This window comes from Gavialis gangeticus, unplaced genomic scaffold (genome assembly GCF_001723915.1).
Source record: "Gavialis gangeticus isolate Ggan-Ray unplaced genomic scaffold, GavGan_comp1, whole genome shotgun sequence".
NCBI lineage: Eukaryota > Metazoa > Chordata > Crocodylia > Gavialidae > Gavialis > Gavialis gangeticus.
Window position 1 is genome coordinate 10902029 of NW_017729004.1, and position 15173 is coordinate 10917201.

Consider the following 15173-nt stretch of genomic DNA (forward strand, 5'->3'; position numbering starts at 1 on the left):
GATGGTTTAATCAGGGATGATCCTACTTTGTGAAGTCCCTTCCAGCCCTACTTCCCTGTGATCCTAAAGGCTCTGCTAAAGCATTGACCAAAGCATGCCTCACTTGAGTTATGCAGACTGAAATATGCCTATAAGTTAGGGGAGTTTAGGCCATTCAGATCCCTGACAAAGCTCTGACAAGGTTAAGTATTAAGGTTGGTTGATAAGGATGGGGCCAGATGGTCCAGATTGCAGAAGATAATGACAAAATATTCAAGGATTAGTCAGTCTGGTGGAGATGTTGACATTTATTATGTAAATGCCTGATAGGAACAAAGTTATTTTGATCAGTGCATAAGAGGGGAACTAGAAATCCTCATAACTTTGTATTGGGCTGGGGTTGTGCCCTACGCATCGGGCTGACACCTTGTAACCATTTTCCGTGCCTGTTAGTGAGTAAGTGCTTTGTAGGTAGTAACTCTGGCAGAACTTTTGCCCCTGAATTGAGCCTGTGATCATTCCTCCTATAACATCAAGGTCTTCAAGAGAACACAGACTGCCTATAGCAGCAACAGCGCAGACGGCACTTCAACAGAGCACTCATACACAGAAAATGACACCAAGCACACAAACAGAGGACAGCACATTGTATTTGTCTACCTGTTGTAGAAGCTTTGCTGAGCCAAGCCTCTCAGGCACTAGTTTGTAGAAAAAAGGTGACTAGCCTGAGAGAGAATATTGGATCAGTTCTTTGGGGACCATAATTCCTGGTCAATCCAACCTTTGTCACTTAGGAGCTGCTGAGTGCAACATGGCTCATTATCACAGCAAAAGCAAAAGTGGGAGCTTGTTTGTTGCCAGTTATTGATGGCAACATGGAAAACTTTAAGCTCCTTAATTTACATTTCCTTTGCAAGGTTTCGAGTAACATCCACTCTGAACAGAGGATGTAGAACTGAAGACATAACACCCTGAGTCAATTGTTAGCCATGATAGATGGAGATGGGAAGCTGGATTATGGACCGATTGTATCTCTGCCTTAAAAGATCCAAATAATGAGAAGAAATGAGGTTTCCACATTCCTGCTGTATGAAAGTAAATAGCGCACTTTCTGTGGCCAGGGTGTCCAGATTAACTGAACAAGGATCTATTGTGTAGCCTGAGTTTGCACAAGCACCTAGGAAATGAAACTTCCAGGCAACCTTTTCTCTTGAGGTTTCTGTTCCTGCAATAGCTGCCCTGGAAAAGTCAAATTTACTTCTCCCCAGACTGAGAGAGGGTTCAGGGGCACATAGATCTTGAAAGGGTCTGTATTATTTCCCCCACTTGCACCGTGCTTGCGAAGAGGCCTATTTCCCTCCCCATTAGGAGAAGGAAAAATCCAGAGGGCAGGAATTGCGGTTGAATCAAACCCAAGCCCAGGATCTTAATAAAACAAGTAAAGTATTGGGAGGAAGAACTCCGCTTGTGCTTCTTCCCCCTCTAGGCTAAACCACTCACAGGGACAACCTAGTCCTTTGGGAATGATTAACACTCACTGGAGCTCATAAATATTTTTCCCTGCCTGTTCTCCTTCTCAGTCCCTGTACTGAAGGCCTTCATATACTTTCATGAATTAACCGGAGGCTGGGACGGTGCGGGCACTAAGATGCACAGTTGACAGCACAGAGTTTGCAAGATGTGAATAAATGAGAGTTCTAATTTAATATTTCATGTCATTTCTACCTACAGCGATGAGAAACAAATGCTGCAGAGTTCTCAAGATCTTCTACTGGACTTCGGATCTGAAGTTCCATTCCAAGGCATAGTGAAGCGTCAGCTAATGATTACCAGTCACAGTGGGATTGAAGCTCCTTTCCTTGTGGAGGCTGATTATTTCAAAAGCTGTCTGCCTAAGCCAGAGGAACAAGGAAGCAGCCTGTGAGTGTTGCCTTTCTTGCTAATGAATCAAAGGCTAAATCTGTTTTTTTTTTCCCCTCTCATTCACACTGATGTATATCTGGAGCAATTCTGTTGAAGTCAGTGGTGGTATACTGGTGTTAGAGCATAATCATCCATCCATTTTTAAATCCTGTGCCAGCTCAGGGAGAAGAGTGCTTTCTCTTGAATCAACAGCGCTGCATCTTGCAATGCCCCTGTGTTTCTGAAACACGTTTCCTGATGTTTCTCTTGAGAACCGATGTACTGTCTGCCTGAGGTCTGCAGGAAACATATGCAGCCAGGTTTAAGTGGGTGAAATAACAAAGCATGATAGACTTTGGAGCTATGCTGCTCTGTGCCAGCTTAGGGTCTGGCACACAGAACATGGGACTTTGGGTTTAAATTATTTTATTTTTAAAGATGTTACTTTTAAAAGCCATCTTGCAGGTGTTGCCAGGAATCTGTCTTAGAGCTGTAACAGCTGGCAGTCTGGTAGACCTAGCTATAATGTTAGCGGTGCAGGATTATCATGGAGACTTTTTTCCTTTCTCAAGATCCACCACATGCCTGGTGAAGAGGACAGCCCAGATTACAGGGCATGTGGCCAAGAGAGCACAATCAGGTATGGAAAAGCTATTTCTCCTCTCTAGCTCAGTCCAGTCCTAGATGGCAAACTCCAAGGATGAAATGTGGTGATGGCATCACAACTGGCACATTCAGCAGTCCCATGCAAGGGAAAGGGGCTGAATGTGCCAGTAGTGACACCTTTCATCCTTTGCACTTATCTGTTCAGGATGGGACCAAGATGCTGGTGAGCAGCCTGGGACAGGCAGCACAAGGGCATGTCTGTGGGGTTCTGTTTTACTCATAAAAGACATCAAGCTCCCGAGCTGCCAACCCAGTCATTTAGATCAGGTCTAGAATTCAAAAGATTAGGGCGGACTGTGGCCTAACTTCGATCTCAGGCCGTCGCTTTGCTTTGAGTAGGGTTGGATGTACTGACAGTGAGAGCTGCCTTTGCTGCATTGCATCTTGTTTATATTGCAGTATCTCCCAGTAACCCAGCTGGGAATGATCAGGTCTCCCTTGTGCAAAGTGCTGTATCAATACACAGGACCAGACTCTGACCCCCATATTCATCTAGAAGAGCACTTTCGTTCACACAGAGCTAGTGAGACTGCTCCTGAAGTAAGGTTCTGCTTTCTGTCCCATGGCAAATTAATATATAATGTAGCAGCAGCAGTTCTCAGAAGGTACCCTGTGATGCAGTTCCATGTAGTCCACATCCCAAAACACATGTAAAAATGCTCATGCATCCCACTGCAGTGAGTTTATTTTTATTTTATTAATTTGCATTTTCAAGCATTATATTAGTGCCTGGGAAAATGCAGGATCAGGAAATTGGGAGGCAGGTGGCCCCTGAAATGATTTTTCTTAACAAGTGTGACATAACATGACAACAGCTTGGAAGCGTGTGCAGTTTGGCTGTATGGGTTAGAGCCTCAGTGTAAATGGGCATTGCTCCGTTGAAGTGAATGCAGTTATGCCAGATAGCAGCATCTGGCCTTGTACTTTCTTTGAAGGACAAAGTTTATTCTGTTTCCTCAAAAGCTTCCAAACTACAGCTTTCTGTGCTCTTTCAGCATTAGTAGCAGCATTGCTGTCTCATGGGAGAGGAGCTGCTTTCCATGTTCAGCCTTCCACAGGAACAATGAAGGCCTTCCAGAGACTAATTATAGAAATAACAGCCTACAACAACATGTGGGGAGAGTACCATGATGACCTCATCTGTGTGGTAGGTGGGGTTTGCAGTTCTGATCAACACTTTTACAGGTTTGGCACCTGAATTCCTTTTTGTTAACTTATCTTTCAGGTAGTTAGGATTCCAGTGGAGATCCAGAGTAGTTTTTCCTAGATGGTGTGTGCCAGGGAAACCTGCGGATGACATAAAACTGGAAGTTGTTGCTGATGAGAGTTATGATATAGGAAGAATATCATAATGTCTTGAACTAAAGTAATACGGGAGAACATGACAGTAAAACTGGACAACGTGACTTGTTAAATTTCATTCCAATAAAAATGGAATGAAATGGAAAAAGTCATGTTCTTATGGACTCTGTCCGCTGGGAGCTCATTAGTTAAAGGAGGTGGGAAAAGAGACGGTTCTGAATTATGGGATGACCAAAATCCACCACTGCAATACAGCTCAATTCTTGGAAGTGTCAAATGTTGTATTTTCATTACAGACAGTGAAGTATCAGTACTCTTGTGAAAGGCATTGGAAAGAGGCCCTTCAGAATGCTATGTATGGTTCAGTCACCTGTAGTCAAAATACATGAATATAAACTGGAAGAAGTGCAGAGAAAAACTATTAGAAAGATTAAGGGAATGGAGAACCCGTCTTATGAGAGGTTATTAAAAGAACTCAGCTGGTTTAGCCTGGCAGAGGGGATGTGATAACCTTTATAAATATGCCAAGGAGTAAATACTGGGGAAGGAGAAAAACTGTTTAAGTAAGAAGATAATATTGGTACAAGATCAAGTGCATGTAACTGACCGTGAAATGAATTTAACCTGGAAATTAAAAGATTTTCTAATCTGATCACCAGAGGAATGGACAGAGTGGTTTTCCAAACAGACACAGGTGGCTAACACTGGGGAGATCATGGAGCTGGGAATTGTGATACAAGTTTTCAGCTGTTTGATTTGTTCGGTGTCCCCATGAAGTTAAAAGGAGATATCGCTGCCATCTGTGGGGGTACATGCATGTCAGGGTGGTGTCTGCAGAGCTGGGACATCTTGACCGTGCTGAGAAGTACGGTAGGATCCAGCAGCAGAGACCAAAGTTAGAGCAGTTTGTCTCTAGGTGAGACGTAGTTTTGTGGCAGTGGGGGAACATTGAGCATCGGAACAGCTGTTGCCGCAGGTGTTGTCAAGTTGTCATAGCTCAGGGTCCTTGCAAGGAACTTGTCTTTTTGAGGATATGCTGCATTTCTACACCCTACATTTTACAGCCCAAGTGAGGAGAGTGGGTTGGGTGGTTGTAAAGATGCTGGATCAGATTCCTTGCTCTGTCCATCTCTTCTGCCTTGAATTCCCAGCATAGTCCGTATGGATTGCAACCTGTCACTATGAATCTCAGATTTCAGGGCATTTTATGGTCACCTGTAGAAGCCGGGAAGGATTTTTTTCCCTCCCTCCCTTCCTCTGAAGCATCAGATATGGCCTCAGCTAGAGATTGGACAGCTGATATAGTATGCCAGTTGCTCTATTTGTACAGAGATGCCTTTCTGGCTACCTGGCTAGTTATTGGGTTTCCTCTCTAATGTGGGACCTGGTTTCCTTTCCAGGTTCATCTGGGCATATGTCTCCAGATAAACTCCTTGTAATAGCATGGGCCTAAGGCACTGGCAGCATCCTTGTTCTCTCCCTCTGGTGTAGTGGAGTATTTGAGGTTCTTGATCTTTTATGCTAAAAGTCTTAAATTTGCTATGACGTGCCAGGGAGCGTGTTGTGGTCTGTCTGAAGGACTGGAATGGTCTTGTGGATCCTGGTGGACCTAATGTCTAATGACTTGGTTACCTGCAGTTGTGGGGAGCTGGAGTCAGTGACCCAGAGCCAGCCCTTTGTTCCTATTCTGTAATCCACTTGCCAAGGTAACACTTGTTTCTAATTGCAAAATGCACTTTTTTAGGTGGGAGACCTGAAGCCTATGTTAATTCCTATGCAAATGACTGTGAAAGGCTGCCCAATCTTCTTGCAGATGACAGGACCTCAAGCTAAAATGCCAATAATAAGGTATTGCCCCTACACACGGTTGGAGAAGTGTGCCAGTGGGTGCAGCATCAATTGTTATCAGTCACAGTACAGTGAGAAGGCTGGGAAAGCTCACTGATGTTTGCTGAAGTACAGCACATGCTGTACTCTGCTTTGCAACCAAACACTAGACCACAGGGTTATATTTGTTCTAACATGACAAAAATGCCCTGCTTCCACATACAGACTGCCCTCAGCCCTTCATTTGAACTGTGCCACCAGCCATTGTAGACTGGTTTTCCAGTGTTTAATGTTGATTAAATTGTACTCGCTCCAGACTTCACTGATTTTAGTGCCAAGCTAGATCCCTGGCATGGTAGCACCAATGGGGGAGACTGTCCCTGTTCCCCCCAGGCAGCTGGTGATATTTCCACGAAATGCTGCCATTAATTTCTGTGGCCACCCACTGTCATGAGCTATGGGTTTGTGCACACAAAGAAAAATCTGAGGCCACTATCAAAACATGGAGAAAGCAGACAATGGAGTACAATTCAGGTATACAGGGGAACTTTGTATTTCCGATACTGGCCTCAGATTACCTGATTGCCAGTATAAAAAGATGCCAACTAGTAAATAAGATGGTACATTTCAAGTCATTAACAAAAAAAGCCTCCCAAGACTGAGTGTTTTCTGCACATGTAAAAAGAAAGGTGACTTATCCCTGTTTTCCAGGTTCGGCACTCACATCTCTGGAGGGGACACGGTCTCCCGTTGTATCAGGCTTAATAATCCTACACCCTTTGGTAAGGTGAATGTCATGGTACAGACAAATACGCTATCCCTTCAATCCCTACAGTGATTAAAGCAAAACCACTAACCGATGATATGATTAACTTTAGGTTTCTTAATTGGGGTGGGGGAGGGCGTTGTTTTGAAGGCAGCAAAGGAACAGCAGGAGAAAATCTCAGCTATTTTGTATTTTACCTATGCAGAGCAGTGGCCAACATTGCCAGGCCTCTAGTTGTGTGGGAATATTCATTGGTCTCTGAAACCTCCATATGCATTAGTCTACTACATATGGCACATCCTGTTCTTTAGTGGGAAACAGCTAAACATCCTGTCCCGGTGCACCAGGGATCTTGCTATTTTATGGTCTCTTCATAGGAACACACGACCGCAAGGGATGCCTGGGGCCTCGAGCCAATCCTGTTCTATCCCAAGCACCGTGTGGCACAATCCCTCTTCACAACCTGACAAGTTTTCTCAAGTTAGTTCTCTGAAACAGATAGTCTCTAATGTTGCCCCTACCTTAACTTCTGCCTGACACCGGACTAACACAGCTACCACCTCTTTCGTCTCTCAAACTGACAGAGATCCATCTGAAAAGGAGTTAGGCTTTTGATCTCACTGCTCTGATTAGAAATCTGTTCTAGGCCCCCTGTCATCTGATAGAAGAAAAGTTTCTTCTCGTTTCCAGCCAGTTTATACCCATTTATTTTTGTGCCAACATTTCTATATAGCTCTTCTTGCTGTATTTCCCACGGCCAAAAAATAGTCTGTTACCTTGTCAAAACAAGCTGCCAGATTAGTTTTTCCAATCTACCTTTAGTAAACCTGTTGTATTTTATCCCATATCCCGTGTATACCTCCGTGGCTTTGCTAATTCTTTCCCTCAGATCCTGTTCTAAAAAGCCCTGCGTGCCATTGAGGATGAAATAACAGGGTTATAGTTGCTTAGATCACTGCCTTCATTCCCCTTCTTAAATACAGATACTATGTTTGCTGTTCTCTCGCCATATGGTACCAACCTCAACTTAATAGATGCATTACAAACCCTTGCTGTCACACCTGCATTTTTATGTTTCAGTGTGTCCAGAAGTCTGAGATAAAGACTGCCTGGTACCTCTGTGAGCTGAGTGCGTTAAACCCCTCAAGTGTTGCTTTCATCTCAAATGTGGCATACCCTTATTTGTATTATCCATCCTGACTTTGCTCCATGGGTCATCATCATTGTTCTCTTAGTCATATGGCCAGTAACCGTTAGATGTTGGTTTGCTTTGCAAGGTTTAACACAGCTTAACCTTTGGCAATTCTCATTTTATGCTTTTTGACCTCCAAGACAGATCAACCTGTGCCCTTTTGTCCCTTTCTTGTAGGCTTTCTGCTTATTCCAGGTATCCACCTTGAGGTGGCTGTTCACCCAGTTAGGTCTGGAGCCCTTTCCTATCCATGCTGGCCTTCCTCAGAATGCAGACAGGTGGGATTAGGATCTTTGGACCATCTTTGAAATACACTGTGAAACCCTCAAGACCTTAACCCATGTCATCAAAATGCTACCATCATCCCACTATTAGAAATAAAAAGCCCATTGTAAATCAGCACCATCTAGCTGTGTACTTGTGTCCAAACTTTGTCTCACTCCTCAAGTTGTAATTTGTTCAGGGCAGGGGTCAGATAAGTTATGTCTCCAAGGCCACTGAACATACTGCATTTACTTGAATAAAACACTCAAGATTAACACTTCACATACTAAAAAAAATAGTTGAGAATCAGGGTGGCTAAGCTGTGCTTGTAAAAGTCTGTAAAGCAAAGATGGTTTAAAGTCATCTCTGCTTCCAGGTGCCTTGGTGTGTCACTTGACTTGTCTCCGAAGTAACAGTAGCTTTAGACTGCTCTGATATAGACTTCCAATAGGTAGCCTGTTATCTCTTTTCCTTTTTTTTTCTCAAGGAATAACAAAGCTCCAAATCTTTTGCATAGCTGGAGTTAATAGTCCTTTCTCCTGGTTAACTCAGACATTCGCATGGACTGGGAAACTTACAATCAAGAACCAGATTCTGAGAAGCTAGTGGACCTGTTGGTGTTTTATGGCACTCCTTTTCCTCTGAAAGACATAGATGGGAACGAAGTGGAGTCAAGTACTAGCACCTCAGAGACCAAGGGTGTATTTAACTACAATGCAGTCCGTGACACCACAGACACCATTTCTCCAACTTCCCAGCACGCAGACGTAAGTTGCTGCCGGACTATTTTCTTTGTTACGGCCAACATAGAGGAATGGGTTCTTGGTGACAGAACGTACAGTAGAAATAAAAACTTAGTACATTGTACTGCTCTTGAGGCAAGGTCCTTATCAGAGATTTTAGTTTCCCATGCAAACTAATCTAAATATTGCCATTTGTGTTCATATTCTCTTCTGGATGAAGTAACTGTTGTCAGCCATTTAAGACAGACTCCAACCTGTCATCCTTGAATATATCTAACAGAGAGGTCACAAAGCTGTATAAGTCAAAGAAAACTGTATCATAGTTTCTAGAACCCTGAACAGACAGTAGCTTTTAGGCTTAAAATTATGAGTGGTGCTGGTTGGAATACTTGATTTTTTTTTTTCAGTAAAAACTGACACATTTTAAAAATGCAAATTCTCAAAACTTCAGAGCAATATTGAGGTGGGGAGCGGACCTCAGTATTGTTTAGACCAGCTGTCTTCATGAGAGATTTGTAAGGCTAACTTCTGCCGTTATGCTGCTGGAGAACAGAACTGGACCTAGAACGTACCCTGTCCAGATAGCGGTGTTTGCTGTTTGCTGTTCCTGTCCTTTACTGTAATACTGGAACTGCTATTGTAGCTTTAGCATATTTTATAGATAGTGTTGTCTTTTTACAGTTTAGTTCTTTGAAAGGCTCGAGCTACAGCTTACCAACAAACTGAAAGCTTTAAAGCAAAGGTATCGCAGTTACATTCTTTTTCTTGTAACCCGGGAGGTAAAGCAGTGCTTAAAACATTAATGTAGAAAGCTGTAGGGCCAGATTGCCACTTTATATGGTCAGAGAGAGAACCCTCCACCTATGGGCCAAATAGCTTATCTGTCCAGGAGTTCACTCCCGGGAGTCAATGAACAAAGTTTATACAGGAAAGTAGGGCCAAAAACTACCTATTTTTGCTGGTAATGAATAAATAGTTTGTTGTACAGCTCTCACAGCCCTGCTCAGTCTTTAACATGTCTGTGTCTAACCCTTTTTGTGCCTATAGGCGTCCTATGTAGAAGAGGGAGGAGGGAGTGATTCTGAAGACTGCAGTCAAGCAACTGCTCCAAAGAAAATCATCTCTGTGATCATTCAAGCTCATGAAGGGGTTCCCTCAGACCACCCATTCTGTGTAACTCCTAGACAAATTGTAAGCCAGGCTTCCAAGGTGCTGCTTGCAAACAGACACCTCTAGGGGGCAGGAAAAGACTTTGAAGTGGTGCAAAGAGTACTAAACAAGAGCAAAAAGGAATCAGGACTCGTAGTAGAGATTATATATTTTACTAGACCAACAAGATTTTTGCAAAAAAAAAATTATTTAATTGCAAGCTTTTGCAAAAATCTTATTGGTCTAATAAAAGATCATTTCTACTACGCGTCCTGATTCCTTTCTCCTCTAGACCAATACAGCTACAACCTGGGTACCGAAACAAGAGCAAAGCATTTGGAAAGGAAACTTCAAGCTTTTAAGAAAAAGAGGAGAGCTCTTCTCCCACTATCCTAAGGAAGACAGAGGAAAGTGGCATTACCTGTAGGTTATCCAGGCCCCCAAGCACTGGAAGCAGGTTCTTAGCTTAGTGAAGATCTGTCCTGTGTAGTTGGCTGAGCTATAAGGTAGCCCTTTGGACAAAAGCTGCTTTCTCATAGGCCACTGATAGGCATTTATATAGGCAATTCATCCTATATAAACACTGGAAAATCCATGGTGCCTCAGAACTAACTGATCTGATATGGGCCACAGTGTCTGGAATAAATATATATTTGCAAGTGTGACAGAAAAATGACATGGAAACTGCACTGGAAATAATAATCGTTAGGAATATTAGGCTCAGTAAGAAAAAAAATGAGTATTAATGGGTGTTAAAATAAGCACGTCATGAATCTTGCAATAGTTTAATAATGTGTCAATTTTCAGCTTCCAATTGTAGGGATTTTCTTTGCTCAAGGGATCCAATAAAGGTTAGACTTATCTAAAGAGAATTTTTAAAGGATTCTTTTAAAAAAAAAAGGTTAAATCTCAGACTGTGGAAACTTGAATCTCTTAAGAATTTACAGTTGTCCAAGTTGGCATATACATTTGATTGTGAACACTGTTTGTAAATAGGCACGGATGTGACTGCAAATATGGGTTATACTTTAAAATGTTTGTTAGTCAGGCTAGTACAGTCTCAGAAAATTAATTCTGTGCCCAAAGACTAAGAGCTGTTAGTTTAGGAAGATGCAGGGTGACAACCACAGATAGCTAAGAGCTGAGCGTTGTACATGCCACACATGCCCAGCAGAAAGTATGATTGTGGGATCAAGCATCAGATCCCATTGTGCAATGCTGCTGGTGCAGGGGGAGCATGGGCTCCGGACCCTGAGCTACCTCTGCACCAGCAAGTAGCAAGGTCCCACAACTGGGAGCCCCAGCAGCTGATGAGGTTCCCAGCCACACGGGCACAGTGGAGCGCTTGACTCAAGCTGTGCCCCAAGACTGGGAGCCCTGATCTGTCACGGCTCCCAGCCCAGGGGGGATATCTGAGTTGAGGGCTCCAGTGTGGCTGGGAGTAGCAGCTGGTCATGGCTCCCAGCCTCTGGGGCACATTGTAGCTTTTGACTCTGATGGGCCCCTGGAGACTAGGAGCGCCAATCACACTGGCCACACTTTCAATCTATGGCACGATGGGAACCAGCCATAAGTTATTACATGTATTAGTTTGGTTAATAACTTTGTGGCTTATTCCTTTTTTTATCACGCCATGAACTGGATTAACATGTAGCTGGGTAACAACTGAAGTGTAATGTGTGCCAGGGGCCTTGGGGTTAGTATGTGGAGATTTAGAAATCAATCTCCAAGGCTACTGTTGGGATTGCCTATACACATAGACCTGCACTGAAATTCTCACAATGGTTTAATGACACACTGTCATTTTGGTGCAGATTTGGCCAAGGGCCAGTCTGTAGAGCTCTTTCTCTGTGCTTGAAGTGCAAGGCTTCATGTTACTCCCAGGTGCATAGCCCTGACAGCATTTCCATGATGCCGAATAGGTCATGTGCTTGTGCTAAATAATGTCTTTCTATTGCTCTGCTTCCAGGTGATCCCAGGAGGTGGCAGCACCTCCATCCATGTTGCCTTCAATCCACTCATCCTGCCACAGAGCATTAACAAAATGGAGTGCCAGGGGTATGCGTTGGGCTTCATGAGTCTGGACCAGAAGGTATGTTCTCACCAGGGCTACGTTTGTAGATAAGAAAAAAATACTGCTGTTTAAGCTCCCTCTGCTCTGAATACAACTAGTGTGTAACACTGAACGTCACTTAGTACTCACATCCAGAGAGGCGGGTGGTGAGTTGTGATTTGGGCTCTTGCTTGGTTAATAACTGCGTGCAGCTATTGTAAATATCCCAGTTTTCTTACTTCCACTCCCCATCCTCCACCCTCACCCATCTGTTTCATCTAGTCTTTTTGGCTGGAAGCCCTTTGGGTAGGGGTTGTTACTTGCTCTGTATTTGTACAGGGCCTGACAAGTTGGAGTCCTGTGCCTGGTCCAGACCTCAAGGTGATATTACAAGGTAGTTTTTGCATGATAATGAGTGTGACTCAGGCTTCCCACAGTCTGTTCCTGGCCCTGAGGCTTGCCTACCTTATACATTTGGTCAAAGCACCTGTCTGCTGCAAGACTTTTTCTGGAATGACAAAGACAGCTGAAGCAGCATCTGTAAAACAAGAGTTTCTCAGCTGTAAGCAGTACAGAAGCACACATGGTGCTAATTAACTACAGTCAAATATTTATTCATGATGTTTTCTGTGACTGTAGGCAACAGGATTTGCCCTAATATTAATGAGAAGCTTCTGTATTGTTTAATAAACACCATTTTTGTTTCCATTCAAAATGCAAACATGGCTTAGGCATGGCTGTTCCCAGCAGAGCTTTTAGAGAGTGAGCATAAAGTATAAAGTACTACAGATCACCAAATATTGCCAGGTGCAGTTCATTGAGGGCGTAACAGCCTATCCAAATGTAGCGCTTGTGGCTGGCCCTCTGGTCTGATCAGCGTATGTTCTTCCCTTTGCTGTCAGCTCACGCAGATGATACCTGGCAAGGTGTCTCGGTCACATGGCCGTGAAGTTGCCCCTTTGAGAATAGACCTGCAAGCGCTTGTAAAACCTGCCCTGTAAGTACAACAGTCCCGACATCCCCAACTGCCGGTAAACAGCAAAATGAAATCGGTGAAAGAGCAATGAGTTCTAACAGGCTCTGATTCCCTACATTCAGGTTAAATGTGGACATGGATTGTGATGAAGGATTGGTGTTTTATGCTGTAGCAAGTGATCTCATACCAGATCAGCCTCTTTCAAAGGTGAGAACTTACACATCACTGTGTTCAGCTGTTTCCAACTGCTGCTCAGCGCTGAAGGTAACTCATGACAGCCCACACACTGTGAAGTACATATTTATTGCCCCTACACCGTGTTGCAGTACTAGAGTTTGAACACAGTAAGAACTTTGTTTTGTAGAGTACAAGGTAGGCCAGAGGAAACTCCAGGATAATTATCTAGGAGCCAAGGAAAGGTGATACTTAGGACAACTATTCTGTGATTCAGTAGTTGCAGCAAAGATGAGAAGCAAAACAATTAATTTGCAGATTATCAAAGGTCTGGAGTGCCCAGCGCAGTCTGTGAGTTAAGCAGTTCACTGTGCCCTAGCATTTTTGTCTGGCTTTATTGCATTAGTTTTATTTTTTTTTTCGTTAATTCATACGAAAGAGAAAACGAACTAGTTTGAGACAGGCGTTTCCCAGTTCCCAGGATGCTACAAAGTAACCTGATACGAGAACACTGCAAACCTCACAAGTGAACCAGGCTGAAAAGCTTTCCAATACTTTCTCTCTCAGGTGCTGAGAGAGTCCATCACTAGTCACAACCTGACGCTCACCAATTCCACAGGGGCTCCTCTGCACTTCAGGCTCCTTCTGTCTATGCCCTTCAGCGTAGCTGGCGACAAGTGCCTGAAAACAGCCCACAGTGACAGGAAAGAACAAGAGCAGGAGCTTCTCCTTCATCCACAGCAAAACATGCTGGTAGGTTCAGAACAACCGCCAAGCTGGAACAGACAGGTTTGGGTGGGGAGGCAGAGGAAACAGTCAGCAAAGAGATGAGATCTTGATGTTGTAACTACTGGCAAACATTAATTCCAGGATGGCACCTACTCTGCTTTAAGCACAGCCTGTAGTGATGCCCTGCTGTACTTTTCTTAGGCTCTCCCAAAGAAGTCACTTTTCAGGGAATACTAAATACATCCAAGATCGTGCTCTAAAGCAGCTCTAAACAGGTGAAGAGACAAATTGTTATTGGATTTACAATTTAAAAGAGAAGATCCAACTCCCATTTCCCCTGTCTCAATCCACTGCATAAGGCATGGCCTGGGTAGCCAGAAATGATGGTTTGAGGTATGCTTGCTGCTGGCACAGGAAATGCAGTCCCCCATTCAGGAATGAAATGAAGTGCATGTGGAAGCAGTTGATCTTCCTGGATCATGTTGCATGCTTGAGGGCTGCCCAGACCTTTGATGCATATGCCTGGGTAGGAATTTTTTTTGGAGGAGTGGAGGCTGAAGTGCATGTACCCTTTTGAACATGCATTTATCAATCCAAAATCTAGGCCCGTGTTGCATGATAATTTTGGGCAGCTGACATGCGAGTTGTTAAGACACACAGATTGCCGTGGATTGTTAAGAAGCACAGATTAACACCTGAAACTAGTTTTAAGTATTCATTAGCCAGCTCAGAGTGACACCATTCCAGGGAAGGATTATCTTTGATCCACGTTACCCAGCTTGTGTTACACACTAAGGTGTAGCCACTCTAGGTTATACCCTAATATAAACACCCCACCCACCCTCCTCCCCTGCGGGCCTAGATCATGCCCAGTGCACCTCTCCCTGCTCCCCTTACTTGTGGCTGCCTGCACTGTCAGTCCCAGGGGAGCAGGCAGGGAAGGGCTAATTTACCTGTTCGGCTGCCATTGCTGCTGCTACAGCTGCTGCTGCTTTCTGGCCCAGAAGACCAGCAGCCTATACAGTGGCAGCTCGGCAGGCAAGTTAGCCCTTTCCTGTCTACTCCCCTGGGACACAGCGCAGGCAGCCACAAGTAATGCCCCAGGGACAGGGTGGGGGGAGCGGTGGAGGCCCTGGGAGCAAGAGGGAAGATTCTTACCTTTCAGTTTGCCAGGCCCCTGCTGGCCTGAAGTATGACTGCTCCAAACTCGAGCTAGTGCTAACACCCATCAAAGTTTGTGCAGCTCGCAGTGTACAGTGTAACAAGGCCCCTACTCTTAGACACAGGCACAGGGGGCTTGATTCCAGTGGACTGAAAGCAAAGAATAACCCTGTGGAAGGCAGCAGGGTAAAACGAGGGTAGTAGGTGGAGAATCAGAGTCACATTCTGGGGAATTTAAGTTCCTAAACTTGTTGGGTTTCATTTCACCATATTTTAAAAATTTGCAGTTC

General features: G+C 44.1%; 1 protein-coding gene across 1 annotated transcript in view; it reads left to right on the forward strand.

Annotated features, from left to right (window-relative positions):
- The window catches only part of DLEC1 (deleted in lung and esophageal cancer 1), a 69306-nt gene that overhangs the window by 47236 nt on the left and 6897 nt on the right, over window positions 1-15173 (forward strand). The window contains exons 25-35 of the mRNA XM_019507934.1: window positions 1711-1899; window positions 2454-2521; window positions 3543-3694; window positions 5594-5697; window positions 6388-6458; window positions 8451-8665; window positions 9689-9832; window positions 11760-11882; window positions 12746-12840; window positions 12942-13083; window positions 13561-13746. Coding sequence (XP_019363479.1) covers window positions 1711-1899; window positions 2454-2521; window positions 3543-3694; window positions 5594-5697; window positions 6388-6458; window positions 8451-8665; window positions 9689-9832; window positions 11760-11882; window positions 12746-12840; window positions 12942-13083; window positions 13561-13746 — 1489 coding nt within the window. The remainder of the gene's footprint in view (window positions 1-1710; window positions 1900-2453; window positions 2522-3542; window positions 3695-5593; window positions 5698-6387; window positions 6459-8450; window positions 8666-9688; window positions 9833-11759; window positions 11883-12745; window positions 12841-12941; window positions 13084-13560; window positions 13747-15173) is intronic.